The sequence below is a fragment of the Coturnix japonica genome, chromosome 5 (genome assembly GCF_054131305.1).
Source record: "Coturnix japonica strain WE chromosome 5, WE-NBRP24, whole genome shotgun sequence".
Lineage (NCBI taxonomy): Eukaryota > Metazoa > Chordata > Aves > Galliformes > Phasianidae > Coturnix > Coturnix japonica.
In genome coordinates this window covers 38465470-38484658 of record NC_140667.1, presented here as the reverse complement: position 1 = coordinate 38484658, position 19189 = coordinate 38465470, and the positions used below count along the sequence as shown (strand labels likewise).

Sequence of the window (19189 nt, the reverse complement as noted above, 5' to 3'; positions counted from 1 at the left end):
AACATCTAATTTTAATTGCCTTAAAACTATCTGATTTTCAGTACTCTTTTACCTTATGCCTTACTTCCTGGGCTTTCAGCCTCCACTGTTCCACAACGTTTAGGTAGAAGGAAAACATGCAGAGAGCTTTCAGGAGTGAAACAGATCCATGCACCCTTTGGGGTTCATGGCATTTTCACTGCAGCTACAGGAAACAACTAACATGAATGCAACACACACTCATCTCCTCCTGCTTGCTTAATGTCAGGTCTTTGGGGTTCTTTTCAGAAAACTCTGTGGGTTGTGAGGAGGAATCTCTTTCTCACAGTAAAGAAGCACATCTTGCTCCATTAGCCAGACCTCAACTTCTGCCCTTAGCACTTTCATTTAGTGCAATTAACAGGACTGCTGTGACCTGATGCTCTGGCTTATGTCAAATACTAACAAATGAGAAACCAAAAAGCACAGAAGATATTAAGTACCTAAAAAATACTGAAGAGCCTTCACAGTAGCTGAACCACTCTTCAATTTTCCACCCTCTCTTGCCTTTCTGTATCAACTCTTCAGCCTTTCTTCTGGACTGACTAGAAAGTCACCCAGATTTATGTTGGGTTCTGTATGAGAAGATATTTCACAAAGAACAGAATCATAGAATTACCCAGGTTGGAAAAGACCTTGAAGATCATCAAGTCTAACTGCAGCCTAACCATAGTACCCTAACTCTAAAAACCTTCTGCTAAATCATATCCCTGAGCACCACATCCAAACAGCTCTTAAACACATCCAGGTATGGCAAATCAACCACCTCCCTGGGGAGCCTATTCCAGTAAAGGAAATGTGATGCTCATTACCCTTTTTGTCATCTCTCACAAAGTTTGTCCTACAGTAGACTACAAGTGACTCAGAGCATCACTTAGAGGAGACACTGTGTCTTCTCTGTCTGCCTCTTTTCCATCTTCATTACTTTATGTCCCCCCACCCCAAGACATCCTTACTTTTGTTAACTTGGTGGTCTTGGCAATTTGGCACTGTCAACTCCTCCCTAGCACAGCCCTGACGGAGTGTGGCAGTACTGAATTATCTGACTAGAATCTCCACATAATCAGTGAAAGAAGATAGGCAAATCAACAGGAGAAGGCAAGCAAATCACATAATTGCTTTGGATTTCTCCTGAGAAGCCACTACCTCCCTTCTGTGGCTTCACAAGGAGCTCAGGTGCTTAGCACAAGTCCTCGATGCCAAGCCCCCTTTTTTATTCTTACAGTACTTATCAAAGTCATCCAAATAAAGAGATCAGAATATTAGCTGAATTAAATGAATGCCACTTGCAAAGCCAGCAGACATCCTTTGTCTTCTTTTCCACCACTGCATACACCCACAGCACTCCTCCCTTCCAAAAGTTACTGTGGGATCCCTGACATTTCAGAAACTTGTCTGAAGGATGCAGCTCACATACTGCCAAATACTATGAATTCACATTGCCTTAAAACAAAGTACCTAAACCTCTTTTCTATGAGACAAACCATTTCCTTTCACAGTCCTTTTTAGATGTATAACAGTCTTTCATATAACAATATTAAAAATGTACAAGAAATATAGCATTATCGACAGAACAATTCTATATCTGGAAAGCAGGATATATTACCATTACCAACAAATGAATATCTGCTTCTCTCTGGAGTTGCTGTATGAGTTTTTTGTATTTTTATTACTTTAACTAAACTCTAAGTGTATGCTTTGCCTATTCAAAATAAATGACTCTCCTGATAAATAACAGACATATGAGATCTCTTATCTTAGGACTCCCTGCCCCTTAACCTTAACCTAAATCTTGGGCTGCAAATCCCTTTCAAGAATTACACTCCCCTCTTTTAACAAACTACGGGGGAATCAAAGGACTGTAGCATTTCCCAGACACCAGCAGAGACTAGAAACGTATGCCAGAAAGTTTGCTTTATTAAAGAAGCTAGTGTGCTCCCTCATTCCTACCCTTACACACCAGCCTTGCTCCTGTAGCCCTACATCAGCTCTCTAGTCACAGCACTAAGTGTCATTTTGGCATGGAATCATTTCCCACTGTGATTCCCCTCCCAGTCTCCACATTAACTTCTCACATTCCAGCAGTATTTATGTCACAGGCCAGCTGAAATCATGACTTGCAATAATCCTTGGGTGTCAGACCATAAGAATGAAAATTATCTTTGCTAGACTGCAATTCTTCTGTTCGTAGAGGCAAAATCACTGTGCACCAAAACAGTCTCCTCATATCAAGTACTGTGATCACAGCAATATGATGCTGTTATGTAACACTACAATAAACACTGTAGAATCAAAAACACTCCAATTGCAGAACTTTTTTCATGTGTACAGTCTACAGATACAAGCTGCTTCCTGTATTGCCAAGGAACCTCACATATGAAAACTGTTTTGCCTGATCTTGGGCCTAAATCAGTAAGAGGTCATCTATTTACAGTAAAAATGAGTTTCTCAAGATTAGGACTTCTGCATACACATCATCTAGATTGTCCTGAACTATATAATCATTACTTTGTAGCCCATAATAGTGTTTAACAAATGTTTTTTCAGATCTCAAGTTCCCACATTGGTGAGTATCCATTCACACACATCTTTCTTAAATTCTTACGCATACTGATGGCTGGCCAGAGCATGGCCAAATTATAGATCTTGGGCCAGACTCGAGATTCACTTCTAAATTTTGGTGATTCCGTGCCCTTAACCTCCTGATTTCACTAATCACAAAAGGAATAACAAGCAACACTAGAAACATCTGAAGTATATAAGATGAATTCTGCACTTCATGTCATTGGTTACCTTTGGATTCTCTTCTGATTGGCAAGTTCATGAGATGGACATGATACAGAATCCAGAAAGACCTGAATCTCAGAGCTGGTTCCTCCTGATAGCATGTACAGACCAAAGGCAAGTATAACTACAGTTCTGAGGGGAAATAATGTAGATGGCAGTGCTTCTTTTTATGTCTTTGTAGGACGTAGTTATGCAGCAACAGGCCAAAACAACTCACAACACTGTGGCTGACAAAACCTGATGTCTTCCAGAATCATCTACTCAATAGTGTATAAGAGAGAACTGCTGAGCTGACATTAGCACAGCCAACATACATGAATTTTATGACAGTACATTTTCACCTACGTCCTCAGCATGGATTGCAGTCCTGATGCTTCAGCTGTTTTAAGGACCACTGGCTATCATTGCTTAGGGCAACAAACCACACACTTCATTTCAAGGGTATCACTAGCACAATAAGAACAGCAGCAATTAATGGTCTTTAAAAATCACTTGCTATTTGAGAAACATATAGCTCAGATACCTTACATTTCTGAATTCATTTCCATGTGGCCTAGAACACATAAGCGTGCCTGCCTGTACCAGCAATACTTGTCTCATCTCTCCAATCCAATGTCTTTCAATCACTAAAGAGTAACAGGGCCAGAGATTCTCCCACTTATTCCCTCAGATCTGTCTTAATTCCACATGTAAAAATGAGGAAGACTAAATAGAACTGTGTCACAGAGTTATCCCTAGATCTGTGTCCATGGGAATGCTGCCCCACCCTCCACTCCCCTTCTGAGGAGCACCATGGAACTGGGACATTAAGTCCTTAAGTCCCACTCATTTACATGATGCTATAATGTGGAATACCAACAACAACAAAAATAATAAAACCATGACTAACTGGGATATGTAATCTATCACATGCAAGAAAAATCACAACAATACAAGTTTACACTTGATATGTTTTCCAGTAATTTGCCTGAGATTTCTCACATATGGCAGCATTTTCTGTCTTACAAGACAAACTGTACTCAAAGTGACCCCAGAACTCAAAGAAAAGGACTTCAGGTTTAGGGAGTAAGGTAGCACATAAATGTAAATTTGTGAACTGCAAGTGGAAAATGTCTGGAAGGAAACAGTCAAAGACGAGAGCTTTCCTAGTCTCAGGACTGGTACTCTGCATTGGAAAGATCAATGTGGGCACATGAAAGTCTCGTGAAAATACTCATTTTTGTTCTAGAACATCTGCTCACTTTCAACTCTGCATAACCAACACCAAAAAATTCAGCTTACCTCGCTCACATGTTCTCCCCCAATAGCCAGTGCCAGTGCAGTCACAAATGAAGCGGTTCCAGCCATCCTTGCAGACTGCATTATTCTTACATGGGTAGCTGTCACATTGCTTGGTACTCAGGCGGGAGCAAGAGGACTTTACTCCTGCTGCATTCTGCGCCTCTGCCAGCTGCCGGATGTTCTTGCTTCTCCCATCGATGAACAAGTCTCGGATACAGCCAACGTAACCATAGTTCAGCATTGCTGTCCAGAGCTCAGTGGGAAGGATGAGTCCTGCCCGGTTCTCTGGCAGCCCACCCAGGTACATGTCACCCTCCAGATCTAGGATCTCACTCTCTCCACTAGCGGTGAATGGGGTGCGTCTGCTGTTCACTGATATAGTACCTAAACGAGGAGGATAAGGAGACACAAATCAATGCTTTCACTTACAGCCTCAGTCACAGTTTAGGCCATTTCTTCCTGTAATTCAGTACAAAAAACTAAATATTCTCCTCTACGTGAATACATTTCTAACAGAAATGATGACTCCCACACAGCATCTTCTCTTGAATCATGGGGAGTCATAAGAGTTTCCACACATGTGCCTGTGAGCCACCTTGTGATATAAGGTCTCTAGAATAGCAATGCAGTGTCTAAATAATAAGGTACAAGCTGAGCATTAGTCAATAGTATTTATCCAGCAAAGCAAAGATTCGCTGAGGAAATATGGGATTTTTATGGTATCAGGAAACATTATAGGAGTATTCATTCAGGTGACATAGCTCTTAGGGATAACATTCCACTGGTACCTTCAAAGCTGGACATGGATGATGGGATAAAACAGACTCTTATCAAGGCAGTCGATGACATCAAATTGAAGAGGATGGTTAATGCACTAGATGAAGGACAGTTAGAGAAACCTTTAAAAGCCAGAGAAAAGGGCTGATAGAAATGTTTGATGTACAACAGTAAATAGAAAATCTTGTACTAGGTGCAGAATAATCTCACAAGTAATTACAGGCTACAGCCCAACTGAGTAAGGAGCAAAAAGAACCAGAGGATATGTTAAACAACATCTTGAACTTGAGCCAGTGACATATACTTGCAGTGTCAAGAGATGCAGATCACCAGTTGCAATCCTCACAGTTCTACTCCAAACTCAGAAAGACCATAAACAAATTTTGCACTAAATTAACTCAATAATGTTTAATTCTTTGTTATTTTTGTGTAAAAACTTCTATGTTGCTCAATACAAATACTGTTTATCCATCCTTCCTACTTCCAGTGGAATATGTTTAAGAATACAGGAGTGATTCTGCTGTCACCCCCATCTGCATAAAACAGATGTAGCTTTATTAGGTCAATGTAATTTGCTTTGATGAAAACTGAAGTTTGAACCTTTTATTTCAAATCACTTTGAAACCATCTCCATAAGCTTAATCTCACAAAAATTCTGTTTGTTTTTTTTTTTTTTATTGTAAGAAGAGTATGTTGATTTCTGGTTTCCTCATTTTCATCACGTCTTTCCAGCCAAACAAATATATATATATATATATATATATATATTGAGACCTAATAACCAGGTTTTCCAAAGACAACTGTGGTAAAGTCTATTTCCAAAGCACTCAGCTTTCCACTTCCATATCCTGACATTCCATTCACTTTTCAATAAAATCATTCAGTCAGGAAAGGCCCTCATTTTATTTTTTTTCAAGAGTCTTTTTAATCCAGTTCCTTCATCCTAGACATAACACATCCTACTTTACTTAGCGTAGATGGTAGAACTTGCAAGAACAACCTTACTTCCCAGAAAGCCAACTGCATCCTGAGCTACATCAAAAGAAGCATGGTCAGCAGTTTGAGGGAGATGATCCTGCCCCTCTAACTGTGTCTTGGTAAGACCTTACCTTGGAGTACTGCATCTGAATGTGGAGTCTTCAGTACAGATACAGAGAGAGACACAGATCTGTTGGAGCATGTCCAGAGAAGAGACACAGAAATGATTCAAGGGATGGAACACACCTCCTATACTAGGACAGGGTGAGAGAGCTGGGGCTGTCCAGCATGGAAAAAAGAAGTCTCTGGGAAGCCCTGACAGTAGCCTGTCAGTGTCTAAAAAGAGGCCTATGAGAAAGAAGGGGACAGACTCTTTAGCAGTGTCTATTGTGATAGAAAAAGGGGAATGCTTTCATACTAAAAAATAAAAGAGGGGATATTCAGACTGGATATAAGGAAAAAGATTTGATGATAAGAGTAGTACAGGTTGCCCAGAGGTATGGTGGATGTCCTGTCCCTGGAGACTGTCAAGGTCAGGCTGGACAGGGTTCTGCTCTAGCTGTAGGTGTCCCTTTTCATCACAGAAAAGGGACCAGATGACCTTTAAAGGTCCCTTCAAACTCGAATGATTCTATGATTCTACAAAACGGAATGAAACATTTTGCATCTTGAAGGTCATCAAACACTGGAAACAGGACCCTCAGAGAGGTGTTGGAACCACCAGCCTTGAAGACATTCAAAACACAAATGGGCACAGTTCTGAAGGAAGCACACATTTTAGCAGTTTGGACTAGAAATCTCCAGAGGTTTGTTCCAAAGTAAATCATTCTATGGTTTTACAAAGACAATTATTTTAACTTGCATTTTACAAATGGGAAATTTGAAGTAGATGATGATAAATTTGCCTCTGAAGGACACTTACTGTTAAAACTGTAGTGGCCTTTATATGTTGCAAGCAAGATGCTGGCATACCTCAACTGAGGTCATAAGATAATCAGAACATACAATAGAAATGTAATCAGAACACTCAAAACAGTTGCAGAGAGGCAAAGTGACTTTTTTTTTTAAGGTCAGACATCGAAAAAAAAGCAGGAAACTCAAAACAGGCCTCTTGCATCCCAACGCAGCAAACTCTTCAGAAAAACATTTAGCAGCTTTTGTGATAAGGACATCTGCCCACCAGACACTCAGCAAAAAATTAGCAATTCACTCATGCTAGCAATAAATCATCAAATTGAATTGCCTTGTCATTAACGAAGTCTATCCTCAGAGAGGACTATTTACGTGTTAAGATTCATCCTACACCACTGCATTCTTATTATACACACCTAAAATAAGGTGGGAGAGTTTAGTTAATAGAGTCAACTCTATTTTTGTGTCTCTGTGACGAAGTGCAGACATGTATATAAGCTTTTCTTTTTCAAACTTAATACGTGTTGTCTTGGAGAACAGCACATACAACAGAGAGACAAGGTATTTCATGTGTGTAAAACAGGAATAATGTAAAAGGCAGCAGAGTGCCAGAAGCAATAGAGACATTATAAATTAAAGGCTTACAGAGAACCAGGTTTATCTGATGAATCATTTTGTAAAAGCTAGCTGCAGCAGTGTAGACATTTTCCCTTTTACATTGTAAGAAAAGAGAAGATGTGCCAATAACCTATAATTGTGAAGGAAGTTTGTCACAGAGCCACAGGATTGCAGCTACCTTTCCAACATCTCCATTGCCACTCCTCAAAAGCAGCACACAGAGCACACATTACCCAAAAGAATGGGACACAATGCCGGAGAGCTGAGCTCCAGACAGGTGCTATTAAAGAGAGAGCAAACAACACCTGGAGAAACCAGAAAGGTAAAGAAACCACCTAAAAGAGAAGAAATACTCAATACCATGGAGAACTGTAAAACCTGGAGAAAGAGAATGAGATTGTAAAAGAAAATAAGCCAGGCATCAGCCTAATCTTTCCGCCAGTGCTTTATACCCTGCAAATATTTCTGTAAGGAAGCAATACTAGCTCCACTGCACAGGTCTTTTCAGTTCAAGTTACTGAGGTGGAAAAAAAAATTGAATTGATCCTAGGAAAGAGGAGCTTGATAGGCTAACATCGCTTTGTTTTCTTCCCCTCAAATCGCATGTTTGTGACTGAGCTAAAGTAGATGAAATCCCAACTTGGAAAATGAAAAGTATCTATGCGCCTCCTTTCAAGGCCCTTAGAGACTTCACGCAGGGCTGAAGAACAAACAAACAGACTTCACGCAGGGCTGAAGAACAAACAAACAAACACCCCAGTTACTGGTCTGAGCTGGTATACAAAGCATTGTGCAGATGAAACTGTAGAGAGAAGCTTCCAGTAAGATTTTTAGTGCCCTAGTGGGTGGGATATCATTTGTTTTGTAGCCAATGACCAACCAAAAATGTTGTCTCATGTAACATGCTCAGTGTTGCCCTGCTGGAAACTGTGACAGGTTTTGTAGACACTCAGTAGGAGTATTCCTCAGAGACAGAAAGGTTACAGGACAGTGGGTGTCCATGTTCACGCTGACAGCTACTGTCAGAGTACAGAGAAAAACAGCTTTTGTTCCTCTGGCAGGTAGCACAGACTAAAGCATACACAAAGCCTAAGGGGACAGAGGTGCCAGAGGTTATTTGAATAAGAGTGCTGTGCTTTCCCAGCACTGGCACTTCTGTCTTAGTACTGTTCAGTAGTGAATATTTGGATTTGGGGCTATTATGCTAAGCTCAGCAGAGCCTGAAGTTTTGGACTTTTCTGAAATGGAAAGAGGTAGAGGAGATGACATATATTAAAGGACTGGCTGCCTTAGAAATAAGAATTCCAACATTTAGGACTAGCTCATTAAACCCAAACAGCTATTTCAGTTTAATGTTACATTCATTATTTTGGTTGAGTTTTTACAAAATAGGTATTTTCATGGAAAAATAAAAACAACAACTAAAATTTCTAGGGTGTAGCAATTCTCTGTTCCACACATGGGGGAGAAAAGCCACAGACTAAGCAAAAAGGGATCATGAAGATCCTTCTCAGATCTAGCAAAACACCTCAAGGTAAGCGTGGCTGATGCTTTCTAGAGGTACACCGTGGAAAAGTCAATGTCAGTATCCTGGATATCTGAGAGACACAACATCAGTCACTAAGGATCGTTACACCATCACAAGCTGTCAGCAGAAATAGCAATTAAAAACAAAAAAGAGAGAGAGTGTGAGAGGAAGGAGTGAGCAAATATGTTCATTTTGTCAAGCAAAGCGCTTTCAATTCAGAATCTGTTATCTCTAATCAGTGTTCAGGCCATCACAAACCTTTCTGTCAGATAAGAAACAAGCTAGTCCCATGATCTCACCCACAAAGTAGCAATGCCATCTGTCACACCCTCGTAGACAAACGAACGTGGGTCCCTCTTGTGGGTCCCTCTTGTGGGATTTTGCAACATTTTTTAGCAAGAGAGTTTAGTGTCATTTCTCCTCCTCCTGCAGCTGCCTCTCCAGGGACCAGACAGTCCCCAAGTGAGTAAGCAAAACTGAAGGCAGTACTGAATGCTAGTAATTGAGTTTATTCTTGGAAGTTAATTAAATTTTAGCTATTCTAAAGAAATCAAAGCTCAACTTATTTATTTATTTAAGGCTTCTTTTATAAAATGCTCTATCGATGTCTTTAGGAGATATCAATATATAACCACATATATTAAGTCCTAGTAGAGCCTGATGTGAAGTACAGAAAAACTCCTTACATCATCAAAGGAAAAACGTGGCTTCAGGCAAAGACCTGTTCAAACAGCGAGGCTTTGCACAGTAGCTGAAAGTCAGCTCTTTTGAAAACTCTTTTGAAAAATTCCACCAGTCCAGAAGGAATTCTCACACAATCGTTCATATATTCTTCAGATGAATTTACCTTATTTGTTTCTTTATATAATCACTGTTAGCATGCTAACGCCTACACAGCATTAGGAACAAACAAAATACCTCTTTCTATCTAAGTATATTAATTGAAATAAACTAAAACACAGTTTTGAAAATAAGAATCTTTAAGGGAAAAAAACAAAAACAAAAAACATCCACTGCATGCTGACCTAGATATTTAGACTAGGATTTCTACAGGCTTGGCATACAGGCTGCAAGTAATGAAGAAACAAAGCCAAAAATTCAAGATGCTAAGTGAACCAAAACAGGATGAAAACATTAATTTTTCTTCATTATTTTTTCACTGATTGTGCACATTAATTCTATTTTCCTTGTGACAAGATCTGAACCCTCTATTCTTTTAAGGCACAAAGTTCAGTAGAAGACACAGATCACAACAGGAAGTTCTCATTTGGTTTCTGCTCAGTTGCTTTTTGAACAGAAACCCAAAGTAAATCATTGAGAATTTCTCAAAACAAGGACGAAATAATAACGGTGCTGAAGGTTCTTAAACCTTACCATGGCCTACAAAGAAGTTACCATTACAATTACATAAAAAATTGCAAAGATAGGTCCAGAGTATCAGGAGATTTAGAACAAAGACTAATAGCTTCCCTCTGTGATGCTCTACCTGAAGTTCACACTACACACTTAATGAAAATCTGTCCATTCACATCTTTGTTTTGCTGGATAAATGTCATTAGAGTAAGACTAAGTTTTTGTAAGAAGTTGATTCATACATAGTAGGTCTAGAACTGACGGATGAATCTACTACAGAAAAAGTCACCACTCTACCTGATCTTCCATCTCGCTGAATATCCACATGATACCATTCTCCATCATTGGCTTTCTTCTGCGTGGCTTTGACTTTAATAGTCCCAGAGCCCATGTCCAGCAACAAGTAGAGGTTCCCATCTAGAAGTTCAACTGCAAAGAAGTCTACCTTCGTATTTTTCTGGCTCCTGGCATCTTTCCTCTCCTGAGGCTTGCCATGGGTGAAAAGTATCAGCCCATTGGGTTCAGTGGTTCGGAAGTCAAATGAGATGGAGCCCATCCTTTTGGTGTTCCATTTGGGCAAACTAATATATGCCTCAGGTGTCTCAAAGCTGATGGGGTCCAGTGTAGCCACATTCTCACATACAAATTTCACTTCTCCATAGATCTTCATCTTAGTATCACCAATCCGTGCCAAGCGAGACAGCTCCAGACGAATGTCATTATTCTTATAAACAACCTGCCAGACACAAAGAAAAACATCATACATCAATCCTGCATACTGTATAAATACTCCAATTACCTTCATCCATGGGAGATAAAGTTCTCCCAAAAGGCAGTGGGGAGCTGAAGAGAGACCACGCAAGAATGTGACATGATGACAGAAGCAGAGAACGGAATCAGGAGGGTGTACAGGAGTGACAGCAATGAGTATTCTGTGATGTCTATAGATCAGATAATCTGGCAGAAGAGAAGAACACTTGCTGAAGGACGGAGAGAACAATTAACTCAATCACAGGCTCACTCAGCTGTAAAAGCTTTTGTATATAAAATGCAGTGTATGTCTGGCATCACGCTGTTGTATTTGCATAAAGTCCATACAAAATACATAACAAAGTTTAACCTCTATGTCCACCTCTGCTAACCACAGCAGGGAACTTCGTGCCACCACTGTCATTTTTTTATTATTCTTATAAACCTACTTTACCAGAGAGATGTAAAATAAATAAATAGTTAACCAAATTCCTGTTAACTACTGGTGATTGCCCTGTGGTCCCTAAAGAGCTTCAAGGAAAAAATTAATTAATTAATTAATTAATTAAAACAATTCTCTTACAAATAAATCTTCAAACACAACAGGCACAAACTTACAATAGATCTAACTGCATAACACACAAAAAATCTCTGTGTATGAAGTGCCTGGATTCAAATACAATCTGGGGTGATGACCAGAGCTCTGGACTCTGCATAGTGCTGCATGAATGGAAAATATGCAAGAGGAGAGTCCCAAATAGCCAAATACTACTGAGCATGCCTAGCTCAGGTGATAGTCCCGACTTTCTCACAGATACAGAATTAAACTGCCAGTAGAAGAGCACACCCCTCTGCCCCATGATATCCTCAGAGACTGGAGAAGGCACAGAGCTATAAAATATTCATTAACAGATCTTCCTCCCAACAACTTTCCATGCTTCCTGAAGCTGGATGAGCACATACAGCAAGCAGAAACATTTCTGCAAATAGCAGCTCTGCATCGCTACTGAAAACTTTGATTTCTTGTAAGGAGTACGAAAAGAGAAGGGAAAGGAGATGTGTGTTGTTAAATCTAAAAATATCATCTGAAGTGGTGTATGGACAGGCTTAAAAACATGCAGATGTAACATTTGGACACGCATCTGTAGTACTCAGTCTAAAGGCCCAAGGGGAGTTTCTGACCAAAAAGATAATTCTTCACTGATGTTCTCTAGGCTGTAAACCCAGCAGTAGATTGAGGATAAGTAGATCAGAAAAGAAATTTTCCAGAATCAAACAGACATACATAATCCTGGTAGCAACTAATAGAAATAAGCTAAGGAATATCACAGTACAGGAAAGGCAGATAAAAAAAATCAGCAGTAAATATTAAAAAGCATGTGATAGAGAGGATGGGGGACAAGATTTTAGAGATGACCTTAGGATATAAAAGAAATGAAATCACAATTCAACACAGTTGTAGCAAGTGAAGAACTTCCACTGTTTGCTAAGCACTAAAGCAGAATTTCTCTGGCACAGTCAGCATGGCAGCTGTTCTACCTGTTCCAAAGACAAAATGCCCTACATCAGAGTGAAAGGAGAATCCAAGCGTTAGTTCCCATGTGAAGTCACGGCAGAACACTGTAGTTCCTCCCAGCAGAGGACAGTATTGACCTGTGATAGCTGTAGTTATTTTGCTCTAGTTTCCTATGAGAGCACTCTGCCCTTCCACAGACTCCAAAAACATCAAGTCTTTTAATATCTGCAACACGAATAAAATATATTTTCAGTTTGTGGAACTGTAGTAGTTTCATTCTGTGGATTAACCAGGTCAAATACTCTGGCTAGACAAACCACACACCTCCTTCCAGCAGCTCAGTAGGGAGGTGCATTGCAGCCTCTCCCTCTGGCAGACAAACAAGTACAATAAGCCAGACAGCAGACAAGCAATGGCTACACCCATATCCAGGAAAGGCATTGAGTGTTGTTAGATGTACTACTACCTGTAGCTCCAGGTGGTGACCTGGACGGGCAAGGACTTCTGCACATACTTTTTGCTGGGGCCATGTCCAGTACTTTCCACAACCACTAGCTCAGGACAGTGCACATAGGCTGGTCTCTGCATCTCAAGGAAATGGTGGAATTGAGGGCGCAAAGGAAAATGAATGGAGCAATGAAGAGCATGGAAGTGCTGCTTTATGAGGACAGGCTGAAAGAAAAAAAAAATGCCAGGGCTCTCCCATTTAGAGTATGGAAAAATATAATCAAAATTTATAGAAGATAATGGAGAAGGTGAACATAGGACAGCTCTGCCACATCCAGCAATAACTGAACTAGAGGTATTCACAGAAATGCAAGTTTAAATAGATCTGCACTTCTTTACACAGAGAACTTCTGGATCATGTACTACAGGAAGTCATGGAGATATGGAGCATCAGCAGATTCGGAAAAAGAAATAAGAGGAAGCACGGGGGAAAGTTTCACAAAGAAAAGGGAGGGATAAACCTTCTAATTAATCCTAATCAGATGACCGTATGCTGTGGGCATGTAAGAGAAATCTAATGCTCATAATAACTATGCTCACATCACAGTTTCACATGTGACAGAGGGGGAGAAGAGGGAGAAGGCCTCCCTGACCCTTCAAACTCCCATCCTCTTTTCAGGAAGAAGAAAAACAAAAATGGTTCAGTTAAGATAAGGAGATATAATGAATTCATTACAAATGGTAGAAGCACCCAACAGCCCACCACATCCTGTCATGATACAGAAAACAGGACAGCTCACATGCTCACTCTTAGTAGCACTTAAAACTGCTGCTGTTGGAGGCAGAATACTGAGTGAATGGACTGATGGTTCTTCTGTTCTAGCAGGATTTTCTCCTATATTCTTAATGCATGTGTGCAGTCTACCCCTTTGCCCCACTGCAAGGACAGTCTGGGAAAGTGAATAATTGGTAATGGGTTCTTGCGGACAGTCCTTCTGACAGCACCTACAGGACTGGTGTGACTCTGGTACAGCCACATTCATGGTTTCAGCCTGTTATGGAGATGCACAGGGGGGCAAAAGAATGACATGCCAGAATGAACAGTGACTTTAGTGATCTCATCATAGAATCACTCTCATAGGGTAGTATTAATAATTCTTCACATTGACACTTGACTAAAAAATAGCATGAGTACCTGGACTTGAACTTCCTCTACATGAGAGGAGGAGAAAAGTAGCACAGTACTTACGGACAGTGTCTGGTGCCAGGCTATGTCCTGTATCAAGCTATGACTCAATGATCTACTCTCAGAGACTTCTGCAGGTTGCTGGTAAAAAGGAATATGTTTACATACACATAAGCAGCTTCCAGCTCCCAAGCTGAGCAACACACAGGTTATGTTTCCCCTTTTCATGTATTTGATGCTTGAATAACAACTTCTTTCTGCTTTGGGGGAAGGCAGAGTCCACCTCCAAGTTTGTCTGGGGTTTAGATCAGACTGCCATGCATTTCATTGATTATACCAAAGCCACAACAGAAAATCCTCAACAAAGAAGACTTTTAAAGGGCCTAGAGAAAACTACATGGAATTGGCTGTAACCCGGAAAGTCACTAGTAATTGTGGATCTGAGAGCAAGTCTGGAAAAAGACTGACAACGCAACTTCAAAGGAAGACCTACAGAAGAAAGGTGAAAGGATATTGAATGGATACAAGCATTCTGTGTCCAGTCTTTTCAAAGAAGCAGATTCACTCAGATCTGAATCTCTGTTACTCAAGTATTTGTTGTTCTTTAGCATTTTCTTTAAATAAAAACAAAACAAACAGCAAATGCAACCAAAACCTACCGTCTACCCTGAGAAATGTTAAGAACACCTGTGTATAAGGAAGAAGCACACGTGTGATTATGTGGCTGCCTTTAGGTACTGTTTACAGCCATGCTTCTGCATCAAAATCTTAAGGTATAGTCGGGTACAACAGAACTCTCAGCGCTATAAATAAAAGACTAAAAATAATCCTTGAATGTGAATTGACCAGGTGAATTCTGAGCAGGAATAAAGAGACAACAGTATGTTTGGTTTGGGCAGTGAAAAGCTAAGGCAGCTTCGGATATCTGCAGTTTGTCACACCAAAAGTTCAAAAATGAGAAAAGAGAACGTAATTAAAGGATGGGAATGCATGTCCCATAGCAAAGAATATTCAAATTCAGTCCTTTTAATAGGTAGAGGTTAAAGGGTGATCTAATCACAAACTACAAGTACCTATGCAGAAAATGGAATTTGACAATAGAGGGCTCTTCAATCCACACGACAAAGAAATAATGGGATCCGGGGGCTAGAAATTGAAGTTTGAGAAATTCACATTTTAAAATATTATGACTTATTTTTACATGAGGGTAATTTGCTGTTGAAATAAATTACTACAGGTTATGGTGTGTTCTCAGCTACTGGCAAATTAAAATAGGAACTTGGTTTTTTTTTTTTCTAAAAGACATAGTGAGACAGAAATTAATTATATAGCAAATCAGTCTAGATTAATCATAATGGCTCTTTCTGCCCTCATAACCTATGAATCTTTGTGTTTTAATGAAATCAACAGATGCTTCACTGCAGTTTTCCCGGACAGATGAAATACGTCCTTGCAAAATGTTAAAACTGCCTGGTAAAGGAGAAGAGACTCGTGTTAATTCCAGTCAGATTTGCCACCAGCACCTAACTCAGGCTTTTTTGCATGTTTGTGACTCCAGCTTGCAAAATTCTGCTAAAAAGAAAGACAAGTAAAAAGCCTAGGGAACAAAACTCAATTCCATACTTCTAAATATATGAGCTTGAAGAGCTTCATTTTTACAAAGTCATCTGCTGCAAGCCAGAAAAGACTTTCAGTGAGGAAGTTGTCAGCCAGCAGTATTACCTATCATCTGCGTAACACTCCCTGACTCATGGTTTCATTTTACCTGGAACCTCTGAACTAATTTGAGGCTTTTAGGGATGTTCCAAGACACTGATGGAAATTCTGCAGCTCAGGCCATGACTGATTCAAAGGACTGCCCCTTGCTAGGACGTAGCTTTCAAGTGCCCTTCTGAACACATCTTCTATGACAACTTAACAGTAAGCACAGCAATAAAAGCAATGCCAATGAATTTGTCCACACTCATCAGATGGCTTTCTAAAAAAAGCTGAAGATGCCTGTTTAAAAAGAGCAGCTTATTTTTTTGCCACGTCTGGTATCTGTATCAGAGAGGGTCAAGATGCCTTAGAGTGTCAAAAAGATGATGTCCAGTACAGTCACACAAATCCACTTTATAAGCTCTCCCTGAAAGGGAGGTAGAAAAAAAGAATGATTATTTGATAAGTCAATTTTATTCTTCCAATCTCAAAAATCAGTTTCCATTCTCAAAATAAAACTAGCACAACATTTATTTTTTTTTTTTCTTTTTCCATTGGGAGTTGTTCTGAACATGGTTTAAGAGAGAAATAATTTAATGGTTCAATCTGTCTTTGCTTTATGAATTGGGTTGTATAACAGGATGGTCAGGGATTGGATTGTACAGATAGACGTGGTCTCTGATTGTCAGTAGTAGAATTCCATGACATATGGGACATTCTGGGGGATAAAGAGAAAAAAAAGATATACAGTAAATCAGGTTTCCTTTAAATCTATTGAGGAAAAAAATAGTTTGTTTTAAGCTGAGCTAAAAAAAAATTGCCAATCTGTTTTTGAGGTTTCTTAAAAATGGCAATGTTACAATTCTGAAGCATTCAAGGAACTTCTCCAGCTGAACTTAGGATAAGAAGCTTCACTCATGGGTTAATGAGAGCTCTAATCAGATGGCTTTTCACAATGATGAAAAGTGTCTCTCTGCAATCAAGTGAAGATGCAGATAGAGAGTGAATAACAAAAGTGGGGAAAAAATGATGTGCTAGGCTTGGCGAGTAGCCAGTCTTCAGTTCCTCTTGAAGCTGGTGCTATTAAGCAGGAAATGTGTTACGGTGCAGGCTGGACAGCCTGGTGAATTAGAAGATGACAGTCACAAACCATCAAGATGAAAAGGTCAAAAACCTGAAGGCCCCTTATGTTCAGCTTGCTAGGACGGTAACTCTGAAGGTCATTCAAGACATTAACTTACTGCATCCTTTGTATCGCTGTTTTTTCTCTGTCACAACATTCCCACTTCATGAGCTGCCTCCATTACTTCTCAGAATTGGAACTGTGAGACATTCAGCCTAGAGACTTTCTAAGCTTTCTTTACAGACATCCGCATCACAAAAGATGTTGCAGCTTCGTAAATTACAGTTCATCAGCTGGTACAGCAGAATTATGTGTTTCTAATCTGCCACAACTATCAAGCAGAAGCCCCCGTGGCGCAAGTGGTAGGAATGCCGCTCTGCTACACGGAGGCTCGAATCCTGGGGCGTTGGACTCGATGATCTCTAAGGTCCCTTCCAACCTGCACGAGACTATGATACTATGAAAGGCACCAAACCAATAATGGCTTACTTTGCATTTGGGACAGACTATGTGTGCAGTGGTTGAAGGCTTCAGTGATGGGGAACTAAAGCTGCTGTACCTATTTAAAGTATATTTATTATATAAGTAGACTGTGTATACCTGGTCTAACCATATTTGATGGTTCTCTGGGATAACAACTGTATTCAGGTGTTTATAGATACACAGGCACCATTCACCACATGAAGCTTATTTGCCTGGCATGAGAAGCAATGTGTCCAGCATTGATAATAAATAAGTTAAACCAAACAAAAGAGACTGAAATACAATTTGTGCTGTGTTGGCTGAAGTAATGCAATCTTGCAGCTCATCTCGAAATGTTTAACAAAGAATGTGAGTTATTCCTGCTAAAGATAGGAATATGAGGATTGGAATGCTTAAACAATAAATCCACCATAGATTCTGAATAATTTTGAGTTTTGTTGAAAACTGCAAGAAAGAAGAGAGTCTCTTCTGAGTTTCAGAAGAATTCTAGGAAGATAAAAAGAAACCTTCTCTGTAGTAGGATATAGAGAGCAAGGAAGAAAAGGTATACAAGGTGGGTGGGATTCTTTCAAATGCTCTATCAAAAACACAGTAAAAATAATAATCCAGAAAGAGACTTAGGCTAAAAATTAACATTTCCTTAAACTAATCCAGTTTCTGGATACCAAGAAAAGAAGACACAATACTTCAGTTTGCAACTCTCCTTTGAGACTTAAATTAGGCCTCTGAATCTCTTATGAATTCAGGACATCTGAGTCTTCTCAGTTGTAGCAAAGTTAACATCTGCCCAAATAATTCACACAGTATCTCAGAGAAAGCTTAAATAGATTAAGGCAGTCCATCTTTCTGCCTTATCTTTCACTTAAGTATACATCAAGATAAAGACCAATTATTACTATGTACACATTTTTGGAAAAAGATCTACAATTTTTTGCCTTATGACCCAAGTATACAGAAGAGAGATATTCCAAACATGCAATAAAAGAAAGGTGGGGGGGAAAGGAAAAAAATAATTACTTTGCAGTTCTTTCTTGAAGGTCTAGGATCTGTCTTGAGCTGTACAATATGATCCTGCACATGCTGAGCCTGCTGCTTCTTGAGTTAGCTACAAATATTGCTTAACAGCCTTACTTATTCTTGGTGTTGCGTTGCAGCATCTGAGCTACAAAAGTGCACGGTGTAGTAAAGTGCCCTACTTCTTGGATTCCTTCCTTTGAAGTGGTAGCAGTAAGGAGATAATATATCACACATGGATTTCTCAACCTCCACACTGGGGCATCTTGTCTGCAATTCATTTGGACTATTGTTGAAGAAAATCTTGATTTCAAAGGGAATAACGGGCCCTATAATTGCATCTTAAGACTAAGATATCAAGGACATGAGAAATGATATATATTCATTTGCAAAGAAAAAGCATGACGCTGCACAAAAAAGTTGCAAAAGTAATTTGGCCTAGTAACAAAGAAGAATGAAAGCTGCAAGACAGGAGAGTCAAGACAGCCAGATATGGTTCTCCTCATTTGTGCCACAGGCACAGGTATAGCTCATGCTATCCCTGAAGAGCAGGTTGTACTTGGGACATTTCTCTGAGTGTAGAGAAACGCTGAGGAGGTAAGTCATTATTCTACCAATACTCATAAATAATAATGAAGGAGATATGTTCCACACTAAGCGTGTGAAGTACAGACGGGGAAGAAAAGGAGGGCAAGGGGAGTTGGGGAGAAGCAGAAAGAA

At 39.7% G+C, this 19189-nt stretch overlaps 1 protein-coding gene across 40 annotated transcripts in view; it reads right to left on the bottom strand.

Moving 5' to 3' along the window:
• NRXN3 (neurexin 3) overlaps positions 1–19189 on the bottom strand; it is an 887795-nt gene that overhangs the window by 609434 nt on the left and 259172 nt on the right. For all 40 annotated transcript variants that reach the window (XR_014946731.1, XR_014946732.1, XR_014946734.1 and 37 more), the window contains 2 exons: positions 10550–10988; positions 4087–4470 (listed from right to left, as the gene is read on the bottom strand). Coding sequence is in view for 31 of the 40 variants with exons in the window: in XM_085549250.1 (XP_085405376.1) it covers positions 4087–4470; positions 10550–10988 (823 nt within the window). In the remaining 9 variants the exon portion in view is untranslated. The remainder of the gene's footprint in view (positions 1–4086; positions 4471–10549; positions 10989–19189) is intronic.